General features: G+C 37.1%; 1 protein-coding gene across 2 annotated transcripts in view; it reads right to left on the bottom strand.

Moving 5' to 3' along the window:
* TMTC2 (transmembrane and tetratricopeptide repeat containing 2) overlaps positions 1 to 16,973 on the bottom strand; it is a 421,611-nt gene that overhangs the window by 49,303 nt on the left and 355,335 nt on the right. For both annotated transcript variants that reach the window (XR_824533.1, XM_010832028.1), the window contains exon 11: positions 10,897 to 10,960. Coding sequence is in view for 1 of the 2 variants with exons in the window: in XM_010832028.1 (XP_010830330.1) it covers positions 10,897 to 10,960 (64 nt within the window). In the remaining variant the exon portion in view is untranslated. The remainder of the gene's footprint in view (positions 1 to 10,896; positions 10,961 to 16,973) is intronic.

The following is a 16,973-nucleotide window of genomic DNA, read 5'->3' as shown; positions in this document are numbered from 1 at the left end:
TACTGACAAGAATTTTAACATTATAACAACTCAGCCTGGGAAAAATAATGTCATTCAGGATGACACAGATTCTCCTTGACCAAAGAGGACACCCTTCTGAATCCTCTTTTTGAGGAGGCCTCATCTCTAGGCCTTCTCTTAGGCCTGCCTAGCCCAGCTGTAAAGAATTCTGCTAAGTTAATTAAGTGAGAATCTCCTCATCCTATCTGATCATACTGGCTTGTCTTCCACAAGAATTCTGTTAAGTTGGTTTACCAAGAATCACCTTACCCTGGAGGTCTCAGTAATTTGCCATCCACTGAACACCCCTTGCTGCTTCTGCTGTAATTGGTCTCCCCTCCTTCCATAGTCATGACACTGATCTCAGTAGTCCTGAATAAAGTCTTCCTTACTATCTTCAAAAGCAAAGAAAAATTTTATTTTCTTTAGCAAAGACATAGGACTTTCCAGACGAAATTAATCCATCAGTCTATTCATTTCTCAGGATCTGCCCAACTTTTGTCTTTAGGGTAAAGTATAATACTATTTTATCTGTAGATGCAAGAGTTCAGACAGATAACAAGGAGTTAGGAGTAGTTTGAAAATAAGGAAACAAACAAAAAAAGAAGTGGAATGTTGCAGTAAAATCAGAAGACAGATGGGATAAGAACTGTATATAAACACAGCTTTTTGTTAACGTTTCAGGGTATCTTTAGAAAAACATAGCCCCATAAGACCAGTAGAGGATCAGAAACATATATGTCTCAAAGGTTAATAGAAATGAGAGAGAAATTTTATATAGAGTGGAATACTACTCAGCCATAAAAAGAAAGAAATAATGCCATTTGCAACAACATGGATGGATCTAGTGGTTATCATACCAAGTGAAGTAAGTCAGACAGAGACAGAGAAAAATATCATATGATATCACTTATACGTGGAATCTAAAATATGACACAAATGAATTTACCTACAAACAGAAATAGACTCACAGATGCACAGAACAGGCTTATGGTCGCCAAGGCACAGAGTGGGTGAGGGAGGGGTGGACGGGGAGTTTGGGATTGCTGCTGCTGCTGCTGCTAAGTCGCTTCAGTCATGTCCGACTCTGTGCAATTCCATAGACGGCAGCCCACCAGGCTCCCCCGTCCCTGGGATTCTCCAGGCAAGAACACTGGAGTGGGTTGCCATTTCCTTCTCCAATGCATGAAAGTGAAAAGTGAAAGTGAAGTCGCTCAGTCGTGTCCGACTCTTAGCGACCCCATGGACTGCAGCCTACCAGGCTCCTCTGTCCATGGGGTTTTCCAGGCAAGAGTACTGGAGTGGGGTGCCATTGCCTTCTCCGGGAGTTTGGGATCAGCAGATGCAAACTACTGACTGTATACAGAATAGATAAACAACAAGGCTCTCCTGGGAACTATATTCAGTATCCTGTGATAAACTATAACAGAAGAGAATATAAAAAAGAATGCACATAGGTATACGTGTGTGTGTATATACATACATACACATATATGTGTATACATATATATATAAAAGTGAATCACTTTTCTGTACAGCAGAAATTAATACAACATTGTAAATCAACTATATTTCAATAAAATATATTAAAAAAAAAAAGACATGGGGAAGATCAGCTGCAGAAATAACCAAAGGGAATTATGAAGAATGTAGTAACTGGGGGTGGGAGGTCCCATCCCTCTGATGGTGGCAGCTACTGGTCCACCCTAGTTGATATTTCCAGGAAGGAACATGGGCCAGTGTGGTTACCTTAGCTGAGTTAAAAGCAAATCAAAACCTGAATCTAGTTTCTCTGGAGGAGAAGAGACTAAATGTAATTTTAGTGTGTGGTCCCACAATTCAAACACTTACAGCTATATATCCATGCAAAGGATACCCCCACAAAGAAATGTGAGTAAAAATAAACACGCTTGGAATCAGAAAACATAATTAAGTGGAATTCTCGAAAGGTTTTGATGTTCTTCAGCCTCAAAGTACTCAAGCTGATTTTCTTTAGAACCAATCGCCACATCAGTTTCTGCCCATGTCTCACATCCCCTCAGCCTTTTCTGGTTGTGAATCTTAAACACACACACACCACATACACACATTTTCAAAAAAGTGCTCAAGAAATGATTGTATGTGGATTGTGATGAATAACAATACCCCAAGGATGGAAAAACTTTAAATGCAGCTTAGTTCAGCCCAAATACCTGACCCCACTCTAGGCGCAACTAGCCCACACCAACAGCTAGTAAACAAGTGGATTGTACTCAGCATACTTGTCTTCCAACCATGAAGAATTATACAAGATGATAAACAAAAGCAGTAACCACAACAGAAAATCATTTTTTTCTGGTTTATCTAACATTTCGGAACAGAAGGATAACAAAAAGTAACAACAATGCAAGCAGAAAGAAATGAATGCGCCAAAAACTCAACTTTGTAACTTGTTAGAAGAAAAGCAACATCCAAATAATTTGGAAAGAAGATCTACAGTAGAAAGAGGTTTGAAGACAGATAGGGATGTGATGGAACCACAATTGATCCTGGCATCACGGAAGCTCTCAGGGTAGTGGGCATCTATCTTGCTAAAATTAGACATGAAAAATTAGAAATTTGATTTCTCTGGCTTTGTGCATTAATGTACATAACATCAATCGGATTAAGCCTATTCATGAACTGAGGTAGAATTTAGATCTGTTGATTTAAATGGGTATGTGTGAACAACCAACTGTTTTTGTCTCAATATCTCTGGGCCCTTTTAAGAAAACCATGTAAAGTGTAGGGTTTGGGAAACTAATGGCAATTTCTCTCTTGATGGAAACATATTTATTCTGGGTTTGTCAACTTACTTCATTATAAAAATCTTTTTTATTAAAAATTTTTTTGGCCACGCTAAGCAGTATGTGGCATCTTAGCTCCCTGATCAGGGATGGAACCCAAGCCATCTGCAATGGAAGTACAGTCTTAACCACCGGACCATCAGAGAAGTCCATTAACTTACTCCATTTCTGACTATAAAATATATAGATATATTTGTAACTGAAATGACTAGTGAGAGTGGGAAATACATTTGCAATATTAAAACACATTTTACTCATAAAGTCAAACTGCTGATTCTGGGATCCATATATTATTAATGCCTAAAAGTCAAGAGACACATGGTATGTGATTTTCCCACATCACAGAACCTTGTGGAAAGTTTTGGAAAAGGCCATATGGTTTTTCCTCTATTTACAAGCAGAAATGTGGTTTAACTGCTTCCCAGACACATTATTATTAACTCTGTCGTTTTTTTCCCCAAGGAGACGGCAATCTCAGTAATTTTCCCCCACCAAAATCCCCTATATGGTCAAATCTGAATCTGTCCTTCTGTCCTGCTTAACTTAATTTCACGGTCTCTTGTTCTAATTAGGGTTGAGGAATATCTTTCCACCAGAAAGCAACCATAACTCAGAATATCTTCTGTCTCTTCTACCAGACAGTAATTCTTCCATGAGAGTTAATTTTTAACCTTTCTTCCCCAGATTCTAGTCTCCATGGTTATTTCTACTGCTTGGCCATCTCTCCCTTCCTTACCCCACTACCATATTTACCGTTAAAGGGTAGTCCAAATTGAAAGTAACAGATTGCAGAATCTATGTACTAGCTCAAAACACAGCTCCACTCTCTTACAGTAAGCACATTCCTTTGAATCTCATTTTTCATTTGATCTTTTGACATATAATCATTGCTAAAGAGCCCAAATGGATAACATCACCTTTGATTTTATAGAAACACTCTGAAATAATTTATGTTCTAAGTACCCAGGAAAGGTATAATGGATACACGTAATTTTCTATTGGACAGTCCAATCCTTGGAATACATTCCCCTTTAAATCATACTTAGTGAATGCACACTGGAAAACATTTATAAAATATTACACATATTGGAAATATAAAAGATGAATAAAACAATTATTGTAGAAGTCAAAGAACTGAATCAAAGCTAGAAGTAATCTACCAGTGATTTCAGAACTTTATTTAGAATTATCACAAAATGACAAAGGGCTTAATTTCAGTGTCTCTACTTGTTTTTTGTTTTTTTTTTTTAATCATGTATAGATAGTATAAGCCTATATCAAATGTTATTTACTGCATGGCCCAGAATATCCAGCTTCCCACAGGCCTCTGACTTCATATTCTATCCCTTTTGCCACAGGATCAACAGAGTCAAAACAATACGACAGTAATAAATTACTACCTAAGTTGGAGAAGACTCTTGAGAGTCCCTTGGACTGCAAGGAGATCCAACCAGTCCATCCTAAAGGAGATCATCCCTGGGATTTCTTTGGAAGCACTGATGCTAAAGCTGAAACTCCAATACTTTGGCCACCTCATGTGAAGAGTTGACTCATTGGAAAAGACTCTGATGCTGGGAGGGATTGGGGGCAGGAGGAGAAGGGGACGACAGAGGATGAGATGGCTGGATGGCATCACCGACTCAATGGACATGAGTTGGTGATAGACAGGGAGGCCTTGCGTGCTGCAGTTCATGGGGTCGCAAAGAGTCGGACGTGACTGAGCGACTGAACGGAACTGAACTGAAGCTCCCTCTATTTCTAATGTTTCCCCCCTTGTATCTTTATAGTCTACTTTTTCTTCTTCAGTCTCTGGGGAGGAAATAACCCTTTAGGATCTTCAAAACTTTCTTTGCTCTCCCCTCTATTTGGACACATTTAAAATCTCAAATGGGGAGGGAGGTGGGAGGGGGGTTCAGGATGGGGAACACATGTAAACCCATGGCAGATTCATGTCAATGTATGGCAAAACCAATACAATATTGTAAAGTAATTAGCCTCCAATTAAAACAAATATATATTAAAAAAATAAACACATTCACACATACATATTCCCTTGAACACATATTTTTAACATTTAATAAGCACACACTTAATATTTCTTTGGTATTGCATATTCATTTACCACCACACTTATTTACAGATTAAATCTAAATGCTCTGCTCCCGAGTCTCCATTTTCTTAACATCAAAAACTTCTGCTCATGTCACTGAATTCATGAAGGTAATCAACGTCATCTTTTCCCCTGAAGTCAAAGGACTTTCTCAGTTCTTGTTTTTCTTTATTGTTTAGCAGTAGTGGAGACTGTTCTCCAAAGTTGATATCTATTGTGATATCTTTCTCTTCCTTAATGACCTTGTCCTCTTCTTTGGTAATATCTCGTTTCTGCAAATGACTCCCACATCTCTATGCCTAATGGTGGTCTTCCCACCAAGCACTTGATCAGAACATCCCATAGAAAATCAGAACATCCCACCTCTCACTTAAAATCTGCTTGGTCCAAACTTAACACTTCCTTCTTGAAAAAAAACAACTCTTCTGTCCTATTTCTGTTTTTTTGTTTTTTTTGTTTTTTTTTAACCCAAGTTGCCAAAGCTCAAAAATTTGGAACACTTGTTGAGTCAATTTTCCTACTTATATCCTATTAAATAATATACTTGCTTTCCCTGAATGTTCTTTTCTATTCTGCAGTGTTTCTGTACTTTAGGATCTATTATGTCTGTGGCTATACTATTCAAAGGACCTTTTATTTGGTTTTCTCAAAGCTGTATCTCTACTTGACAAGTGCAACTCAAATTCTTCATCACATCATATAAACGTGATCATTTTCATTATGTCATCCTACTTAACACAATTCTGGAATATAAACTCCTCATTCTCAGTAAGGTATTCAATGCCTTTCACTTGGTTTTATATTATTTTTCAGTTCTACCTTCCCCTACTCTTCCTCTCTGCCCATCCACCACTGGCAATATTAACCACAGCTGCTTACTGCTCCTTTGGCAAAGCTTATTCTTTCTGAGGCTATGTCCTTGTTAATACATATGCTTCTACCTGCCAGATTTCTCCCTTTTCTGTTCATCCTCTTAAAAACTTCACCTATACATGTCCAATCATTTCAAGATTCTTAAGTTTGTCAACTCTGACTCAACGTCTTCTAGGATCAGTCCAACTGAAAGTAACTTCTTCCTTCTGTACACTTTTCCAGCACCTAGCTTCCACGACTCACAGAGCCCTTATTATGTAGCATCATTTACTGCCCTGAACTGTAAGGATTTGAGTCCATGCATTCTCTCCCTCACTCTCTGCCACATTAGATAGTACATTTCTCAAAGTCATGGTTAACTTTTCACAACTTGGTAATTCTACTGCACTCGGCACAGGGTTTTATACAATGTTGGAACTTAATTTAAAAATTAAGTTGAATGAATTCAGACCAAAAACAACTACATGCATAAAAATACAAAATATATAAAAATATAATTCCTCATCATTAGAAATTACTCTCTTCAAACTCTGGAATTGACTAAAAGCCAAACAGAACTGGGTGACTTTGTACTACGCAAATTCCCCATTATTCACATTTTAAAGAAAATTTAAAAACCCATAAATGAATGCATAATTTGGCTTACTTCCCACAGGAGGAACAAAACAGTTTCATTTTAATGTTCCCTCTGGTCCTTAAGAGTCAGCACTTTTTGATGTGCGTAATTGGGAGAGAAGACAGAAAAGCATTGTCTTTTTAAAGTACTCTCTACAGAAAGATCAATTTTATCCATAAAAACGGAAAACTGAAAGTGGAAAAACCTAAAATGGCAATGTTAGTAGTTTTCCCACTACAAAAACATGTTTTCATATAAGAAGTTTGATTTTAGAGCAATCACACCCAACAAAATAAAAATTAGGTATCATTTTTGTAATAGATGTGTTTCTTTAGTCTAAATGTACACTTCAGTAAATGCCTATGTATTAAATATCCCTGATGAAAAAATAATATCAGAATCTAACATTTAAAATTATAGGTACCTGCTAATTTAGACTTCCTCAGTACTCTTGCCTGGAAAATCCCATGGACAGAGGAGCATGGTAGGCTCCGACAGTCCGTGGGGTTGCAAAGAGTCAGACACAACTGAGCGACTTCACTCACTTACTCACTCAACTATTTTAGCATTTGGGTCACTGGAATTCTTCGAATATTAATACTCCTGAAAGTCAATCAATAATTTTAAAGCAAGTTGTATAGAAAAATAATTCTTTTGTAGAAGAGAAAACATAAAACAATTCAGCATGGAACATCATGGAGAAATGGAATAGTATTTTACTAAGAAGGAAATCCACCCTGCAGATAATGAACAATCTTCTTATACCAAGTGGGTAGTACATGAGGGCTACAATTAAAAATGTTACTTTGCATAGTTATGATCTGATACAAACACTGTTGGAAAATTCACAGAGTTCCCCACATACAGCTACAGATTGCTGTAGTTGAAACTAAACAGAAAAAAATCCTTTATGAAAAGTGAGAGTAAGATTAGATTACCATATAGACAAGGAAAATAGAAGAGACAGTGAAAGCACTTAAATAGGAAATAAGAGTTGAGGTCTGTTTACCAAGTTCTCATATAAACAGGTAACTGAAATTTATTAAGTGCAGAAATAACAAAGAATATTTCTATGACAAAAGGAATAAACAGCCATGAGCAAGATAGATGTCAGATGGATGTTTTCATTTAGATCACATGCTAAATGTTAATAATTCAGGCATGAGGCAGTTGTTTACATCGGTCTCTTCATTTCAGAATAGAAACCTGTATTATTGTCAAGGTCTGTATTTTATCAGTCTTGTCTTAGTGGCATCTTACTCGATTATGTACAGGAAACCAAACACAACTTGTAAAATAGATTAGAGAAAGATCACATATGTTGATCCATAAACTGTAACATCCTTTACTATTGCTAAATATAAACCTCATATCCTATCCAAGTCTATAAACTACTTAATTTATTGTTACCAGATAAGGGAAATAGTATTTGAATAAATGCATTTTTTTCAAAAGCAATTTGCAGCATGTTTATGAAGAAACTGTCTGGGATTTCATAAATGTGACTTTGAGTTAAATATTGATTTTATGATTTGGCCAGTCATTTAAAATAAATAATCTCATCAGTCAGGTTTAAATCATGTGGTGCCCCATTGTCTTTTTCACTTTTGCGGTATGGTTAGGGAGTTCAGATAGCCCTTTTCTCACTAATCCCGTACAGTGTGCTGAAAACAGCCAGCTGCCCAACCACTTAACAAAAATAAAAGTGACAGTCAAGGGACTGCTACTGGATGAATAAAGGTTGAACGTACCATCATTTAGTATGTATATTAAGAGTATTGTATCATTCTATTATTGATTCTATCAATCAATTCTATTAATCAAAGAAAAGAAGGAAGGAAGGATCAGAGGGAGGAAGTCAAACAAAAAAAATCCTGATTCCTGTCTTCAGGGCACTTATAGTAATAAGTTTAAGGTGTTAAGTCCAATCCTTTTCTTAGCAATGTTACACAAAGACGCTCAACTTGGGCATGTACAGAACTGTGTTTCCTGCATATGTATGTCCCCTTGCAACTCCTAATTCCCTTTTCTGCTCCATTTTTCTTCAAAGCACTTACTGCCGTCAGACATACTATATACTTTATTTATCTGCTTCTGCTCTGTCTCCTCACCTCTAGACTATAAACTCCTAAGAAGCACAGACTCTTCTCAGTTTTTTTCACTGCTGTGTATCTGGCACTTAACAGGTGCTCTCTAAATATTTAATAAATAAATGAGGAGACCATTATTTTTTGTTGTTTTTCTAGACTTTTGGTGCATTTTCTAAGACACAATTTCATTTTTTTTTCCATCAAGCTTTGTTCTTATACACACAGCAGCCTGGGCAACAATGTGATTCCACTTACTAGATGTGATACTGGGTGAGTTATTCATTTCTCTGAACTTCAGCAGAACAAGGATCACAGAAGTATCTGTGGGTTGTTGCGAGAGATGAGTGAGAGAATTCACATGATGTACTTAACTTGGTGCTTGACACATGACAAGTGTTTAATAAAGTTTAGTGCTACTTGTTACAACTATTGAATTATTCTCTTCTGTTGCAAACAGCTTACTGATTCTTAAATCACCTTATAGTTAATGACACTGGGGACATTTAGATTCAAGAGCTAAGGTTACACGCAGCTGAGTCTCCTGAAAAAAAGCTACTTCCTGTGTGCGCTGCTTTCAGGAAGCATTAATCCTTCTCTTGTTCCATACTGTATTTTAATTAATTGATTGTGTTCAGTCTTCTCTGCTACACTGTCTGGTTTTTTAGCGTATAAAATCTCTGTATTCTATCACAAAGCAGGCACTCTATAGATGTTTGTCCAATGGATGAGTTACTGTAAAGAAATGATTCCATTACTCGTAGTCACATCAATCACATCACACGTGCACTATCATTACTTCTTGAAAATTACATTTCTCAATAGATGGTAGAGATCTAGAGAGCAGAGTGGAGGTTTTAGTGTTGGAGAGTGATGCAGAGCAGTGTGGATGAGAATAAAAGCAATGGCATTCAGTAATGTACTGTGAATAAAAAAGTGCTCAGAAGATCGATAGAAAACCAGTTCTTATACTCTCATAAATGGTTACTCTATTTCAATAGTAATGATCTAATTTCCATCCATCTTACTTTACAGAAGTGTGACTACTCAGGGAGAAATTCTAATAAAAAAAATACTTGATAAAGTTGAAAAGAACAGTTATTTGAAATGAGGACTGTGGAATAGGGACATGGCACATCGAGACTGTATATTGTCACCCTGCTTATTTAACTTATATGCAGAGTACATCATGAGAAATGCTGGGCTGGATGAAGACAAGCTGGAATCAAGATTGCTGGGAAAAATACTAATAACCTCAGACATTCAGACGACACCACCCTTATGGCAGAAAGTGAAGAAGAAATAAAGAGCCTCTTGATGAAAGTGAAACAGGAGAGTGAAAAAGTTGGCTTAAAACTCAACATTCAGAAAACTAAGATCATGGCATCTGGTCTCATCACTTCATAACAAACAGATGGGGAAACAGTGGAAACAGTGGCAGACTTTCTTTTTCGGGGCTCCAAAATCACTGCAGATGGTGATTGCAGCCATGAAATTAAAAGATGCTTGCTCCTTGGAAGAAAAGCTATGACCAACCTAGACAGCATATTAAAAAGCAAAGACATCACTTTGTCAACAAAGGTCTGTCTAATCAGAGCTATGGTTTTTCCAGTAGTCATGTATGGAAGTGAGAGTTGGACTATAAAGAAAGCTGAGCACTGAAGAGTTGATGCTTTTGAACTGTGGTGTTGGAGAAGACTCTTGAGAGTCCCTTGGACTGCAAGGAGATCCAACCAGTCCATCATAAAAGAAATAAGTCCTGAATATTCATTGGAAGGACTGATGTTGAAGCTGAAACTCCAACACTTTGGCCACCTTACACGAAGAGCGGACTCATTGGAAAAGACCCTGATGCTGGGAGGGATTGAAGGTGGGAGGAGAAGGGGACGACAGAGGATGGATGGCATCACCAACTCAATGGACATGAATTTGAGTAGGCTCTGGGAGTTGGTGATGGACAGGGAGGCCTGGCGTGCTGCAGACCATGAGGTTGCAGAGTCAAGACACGACTGAGCGACTGAACTGAACTGAACACAGCTTGAGGTTTGACCACATGCAAGAATCAGTGAGAGGTTAGGAAATCCAGAGGTATGTAATATCACAGCAAAAATACTTTCAAAGAACTTATGTTAATAGTCATCCAAATGCAGAATATTTAATAGTGCTAAAACCTGTATTCAAATGATAAAAATATACAGTGCTTTACACAGCATAGTAAACAGCAAAATGACTGGCAGATTTTATGGCTGAATCAGCCATTTAGCATGTATTCAAAATAAGACATCAGAGAGAAAAAACTCCAGTATCACAAGGCTTCTATGTCTATAACTCTCATATGCCTTGAATCTATCTTTGTGTAGTGCTTCTCATTAGGAAGGTACTTACATTAGGCCGCAGTCTGGCTGCCAGATCATAATACTTCTCAGCTGCTTCATTGAGGCTAGCCTGTCTGTTAAAGAGAAAAACATCAAACTCTATTAGTTACTTCAAATTTCAGACTGATGAACAGAATCATTATGCAGCAAAATAATATTAACTTTAAAAAAATCACAAAGTGAAAGGGCAAGTCACTCATTCATGTCTGACTCTTTGTGACCCCATGGACTTTACAGTCCATGGAATTCTCCAGAATACTAGAGTGGGTAGCCTTTCCCTTCTCCAGGGGATTTTCCCAACCCAGGGATCGAACCTAGGTCTCCCACACTGCAGGCAGATTCTTTACCAGCTGAGCCACAAGCCATGTCAATCAAATAATAAGCTGACTAAGCAGAAAAGGATAATGAAAAATTGAATGCACGTACTGTACTTCTGGAGCTTCCAGGGTGGCTCAGAAGTAAAAGAATCTGCAATTCAGGAGATGCAAGTTCAATCTCTGGATTGGGAAGATCCCTTGAGAAGGAAGTGGAAACCCACTCCAGTATTCTTTCCTGGGAAACCCCAAGGACAGAGGAGCCTGAGGGCTACAATCCATGGAGTCACAGAAAGAGTCAGATATGACTCAGCGACTAAACAACAAATAATGTACTTTGTCATGATCTTTTAGGCATTGTAAGTAATATCTCAGTATCTCAGCCTAATCCTTTTCAGCAGATATTACTGTAAATTTACACATGAGACATTAGAAATGTCATTTTTCTTTTCCAAGACAAACAAGATAATATGTTACAGGGTTAAGATTCTTCTGCTTCAATACGATGTTCCAGAAAAACCCTTATTTTTAAAAATAAATTGTCAAGATTACTATCTAGCTCTTTTTGTTTTATGAAAATCATAAATGCTTGCAGTTTTTTTTTTTTTTTAATCTGTATCTATCTATAAAGTTACTTTCTTTTCAGTTCAGGAGAAGAAACTTTCAATGTCTGTAGTCTACCAAAAAAAAAAGTCAGCCTCTCCCTCTCTTTGTTCTCTGGCCACAAGGGTAGGCACGTGACGCAGCCTGAGCTAAAGGGATGTTCTTGCTTAGGACCTTGATTCCTGAGCAAACGGCTGTAAGATGAAGAAACAGTTAGAACTGCTCACAATGGTGGAGGCAACAGGGCTATGTCCTTTCAGACTCTTCTGGCAAAGAACTGTAATTGGATGTCCTGCTTTCTTCCAGGAAGAGCCTGAGGCTACCTTATTTCCTACTGATTCAGGCTTCCAGCCTGTCTTGAATTCTGCAGTTTCCACAGCCTTCAAATAGCAACAGTTTTTCTTAATTACCACAAAATACCATGACTGTCACAGTTGACTGACACAAATAAGATGTACACTAAACTTTATAGGTAAGTTTGTGCATTGTCTATTCTTGCAATCCACAGCAAACTCGTTGCTTCAGCCAACTGGTTAATAGAAGAAATCAAATGTCTTGAATTTCCAGGAAGTCCAGTCAATAAGCCATCAAAACACGGCATGTTCGGGGCTTCCACGGCAGTCCAGTGTTCAAGACTCTGCACTTCGAAGCAGGGTGCATGGGTTCAATCCCTGGTACAGGGACCTAAGGGATCACATCCCACGTGGTACAGTCAAAGAAATAAATAAAATATTAAAAACAAACAGAAAACAGTACGTTTTATGATCATGCCATGCTGCTTTCAGAAAACCTTCTAGAACAGTAGATAATAAGAGTTAGAAGCCCTTGCAGGTTGCACTGCAGTCTGGTGAGCATACTTGTGGAGTACAAAAGAGACGCTATAGAAAAAAGACAAATTCAGCTTTAGATATATGTACAGCACAGTTATAACATGAACAATAGTAGTTAATGCCTTGAGGTCCTGCAATAAATGGAGTTCTCTTGAAACTGTGACATGAAGAAGCTTTTGAGATAAGAAGATTGCAAAGAGGCCAGGAATAAAGAAAATAAACAAAAATTAACCTTTTCAACTAGAAAGCTACTACTCTCTTTAAAAGAGAAGGCATACTGGGCATACCTATAAAATTGAATTTGCACTTTGGTCAGGCCACATAAAAACTATAAAGACATATACCATGCAACCATAAAAATTATGGGAATAAGTGAAGACAACATTTCTCCAGAGAGCAGGACATATTTTTCTAATTTTTAAAGGAAAATAATTAGAAACATTGCTATTTTTAATGGGGTTATGAGAAAGTAAAAACCCTTGACTTAAGAGTCTACTGGACTCACGACATGTTACAACGTGCCTCTGCGATTTATATTCTCATAAACGTTGAAGTTCAATTTCAATATGTCATGAAAAGTGCTTTAGCCTGGTATGAAACTGTAAAAATTCTCTCGCTAGGGTATTTAATGAAGGTTCCTTCAACCAAATTATAAGATCACTTTGGTTCAGACTCATTTGGAAATTTGAACCAGAATTCATTAGGTCATGCCCTGGAAAGGTTTCCTCCAGAGCAAAATAAATGGCATGGAGGTAGGAAATTAGAGTAACTTAATACCACAAAGAAGTAGGTCACTTTGAAGCAAGATAAACCAGTGTATGTCAAATATAGAAAGTACGGCTATCATTAATATTCATCTTATGGACATTCAAAGTCATGAGGTAGATAAGGATCAAAAGTGGAACTAAGGAATTCTCTGGGTAAAATGCCTTTAAAATAATAATTGATGCAACTGAAAAAGGTTTCTTCCCCTAAAAGGGTTATCAGTCTATCAAGCCTTCCCTGTCTTCAGTCTTTTGAATTCGCAAAGGACAAATCTAGATGACTTAGTCTATTAAGCCAGAAGTTGAATTAATGATATTCCATTTAATAAAAATATAAATAGTAGAGATTATTATATTTGCTATATAATTGTGAAAATTAATTTTGACTCTTGGACTTTGCTTCTAATATTAAATGGCTTTTACTGACTAGTTATTAGGCATTTATGGCAACACATGTAAAACTGTGGGGAAAACAGCTGCTTCAGCTCTACCCACTCAATCTTCATGTATATGCTTGTTATACTCTCTACAAAGAAAACTCATGAGGAGCTGTCCAATGTCTACTTTATGGCGTAAGCTATACTGCATACTCCCCTCTGCAAGAAGCATCCAGGGAGTACTTAATAAATCTTAATTGCTAAAATGATTAAATCATTAATCAACATTTGAAAATCGAGGAAATTAGCAATATTCTGCTAATTGCTTAGGGGATTCTAGTAAATATTGTCTAGAAACTTAACCACTGTTGTTAAAGACTGATTACAGGACTCAGATTCCCAGGATTACTGGGATCAAACTATTTAAAGAAGCTGATAAAATATGTTTTTCCTGTATACCCGTATTTTTTCTTTGTTCACTATTTCTTTTCTGGGACACTAAATTATCTATCATTTATCAAATTCCATGAATTGATTACTGCATTTGCCAGTTACATCAGTACCATGAACTGACTGCTATTATTAACCACATTTCAAAGACGAGTAAAATTAGGTTTAGAGAAGTTGACATCCCCCAAGTTAACACAGCTGGTAAATGGTTGAGCTCGAAATCAAGGACTCTAAAGCAAAATATCTGAACCACAAGGTCAGGCAGATATCTCTGTAAGCATCAGATATATCAGAAGGACATGTGATACATTGTTCTGTGGCAGATGAACTCACCAGTCCCACATCAAATACTAAGAAAGGAATAAAACATGTTATTTGATTATTATGATTTAAAAGCAATGATTTAAATGTAAGAAATGAGATTCGAAACAGTGAAAATATGGAGAACATTTGCAATGACAGGTTTTACTTCCTGCATGACCCTAACTCCCAAATTACCAGACACAGTTGAGCAAAGAACAGTTTGAGAATGATGAAATGCATGATATGATGTTTTGCACTATGAACCTCACCCTCTCCCAAAAATGGGGGAGGCAAGGAACTAGGGAATGAGAAAAAGCAAGAACAGCGTTTGGATACTCACTTTCTTACCCCCACGATCTCCTATTTTTGGCGGCAGGGGTGTGTGAGATCACAATTAGACAGAAAACGGAACCCTAAGTTTCCTATTATGTCCAAGTAGAAGACTCAGAATGTGTCACAGGGAAAGCAGTTGGCTCTGCCAAGAGATCTCCCAGGCCATATGCAGACACCCTTGTATTCTGGCCACAGTACATTTAAAAAAATCAGGAATGAGACAGTGAGGAAGAAAAATTACTCTTACCAGGAAAGTACACTAAGTCCAGACGGGTGACTGTCGTCATCGAACACGTCACCTTGGGTCAGCATTATGTCCCCTATGCACATGTGCTCAGATTTGCCCAACTCTCTGTGAACCCCATGGACAGCTGCCCACTAAATGTTTCTGTCCATGGAATTTTTCAGGCAAGAATACTAGAGTGAGTTGTCATTTCCTCCTCCAAGGGATATTCCCGACCCAGGGACTGAACCCCTGTCTCCTGAGTCTCCTGCATTGGCACGTGGATTCTTTACCACCGAGCCACCAGCAAAGTACAGTATGTCCTTATCTAGAGACTAAAGAGTTAATCACTACGCCAACAATAGACATCAACTGCAGACTCATACAGAGGCTTCTTTCTTACTATTAACTCCTGCCCATCATATATGTAAGGCCCTCTTTCTCTGACCTGTGGCCTCTGGGGGCCAGAAAAGATAGGAGGTAGAAAAAGCCAGATGGTATTTGTAAACTCGACTATGAAGTAAACCTTGACTTCTGAAGAAATCACTGGATTGGGCTAACTGTATTTTTGGTCTTTAGATTCAGTTTTTCTGCCATCAGTGAAAAGACAGGCTCGGAGTTGAAACAGATAGTAACAAAAGTCACAAACAGATATCATCATTTGATTACTATGGAATTCTATTTTTGTACAAGGGACTATGAAGCTTACATGCTAAAAATAAAGAAGTAAATTTCACATTATAATTCTTCTCTCTGATATTATTTTATGACAGAAAAGTGTCTTTTAGAACACAGGTTTAGGACTCAATATTCTGACAAGATATGTATAAAAGAAATCTGGGGATCGATTATGTGATGAAACAACAACTTAACATGTCCTGTAAAATGTTTGAGGAGAATCTAATTAAAGAATTATTTATAATTACCTACATTTTTATGTATTCTGTGAAAGTTGGTAAATTTAAAATGACTTCTTTGAGAATACAGAAAATAAAAACTCAAGTAGCATTTAGAAGACTGTCTTTAACTACAATTATTAATGCTTGTGAATGGCCAATTTTGAATTAAAATTATTTAATGTGGATAATAATCACTATTTGACTCATATAAAAGACAATATTTTATTAGTCTTGGTGATCATGTTCAAGAATAAATTATGAGCATTTTTTTTTTTTTAACTAGAGAGCTGTTTGTTCCCTGTATAATGAAAGTAGAGTGAAACAGTAGCTGAGGTTTCCTGGGTTTTTGCCAACTTGCTAAACTTACATTTAGCTTTAAGTTACTCAAAGCAGAGCCACATTTTAATTCTAGTTGATCAATGTATGGTAGGAATAGATGTAGAACTAAAATAAACAAGGATATAAAAATGTATGGAAAATCTTAAAATAGCAAAATCAGAGTCACATATATGTAAAAATAATGGAGCAGAAAAAATCCTTGCAATGAAACTCCTAGAATAAACTGTTAATGATCATCAAGGATTCTCAAATGAAAACTCTCAGTCAAGAAACCAAAAGTGGCCTCATGGTCTGTAGGCATCCATCTCAATGCTAAATATCAAGGAGAGAGAGGCAAAGTGGAAATGTAGCAGTAACAGAAGAAAAGACTTTGTTGATGTTTTAGTTTTACAAAATAATTCCTTAAAGTTAGACATTTCTTGATGTCCTATAAGAGTGTCAGCCCATTCTTTAATGGCCTCCAATCTTTCAGGGCTGTGAAGGACAGGTTAAGCCTGTATCTGTAAAGATTACACAATAAAAAGAGAGGAAATGAGGAAATGTGTATTGGTAATGTCCACTATAATATTCCCATATAGTACTTATATTCAAGATGTAATGCTTGGGTGGAGAGACTGGGTTGAGAGGGATGAAAGGACAGGCAAGCTAGAAC

The sequence above is a fragment of the Bison bison genome, unplaced genomic scaffold, assembly GCF_000754665.1.
Source record: "Bison bison bison isolate TAMUID 2011002044 unplaced genomic scaffold, Bison_UMD1.0 scf7180017864535, whole genome shotgun sequence".
NCBI classification, from domain to species: Eukaryota; Metazoa; Chordata; class Mammalia; order Artiodactyla; family Bovidae; genus Bison; species Bison bison.
Note: the sequence above shows the minus strand (reverse complement) of the source record. Positions and strands in the feature narration are given on the sequence as shown.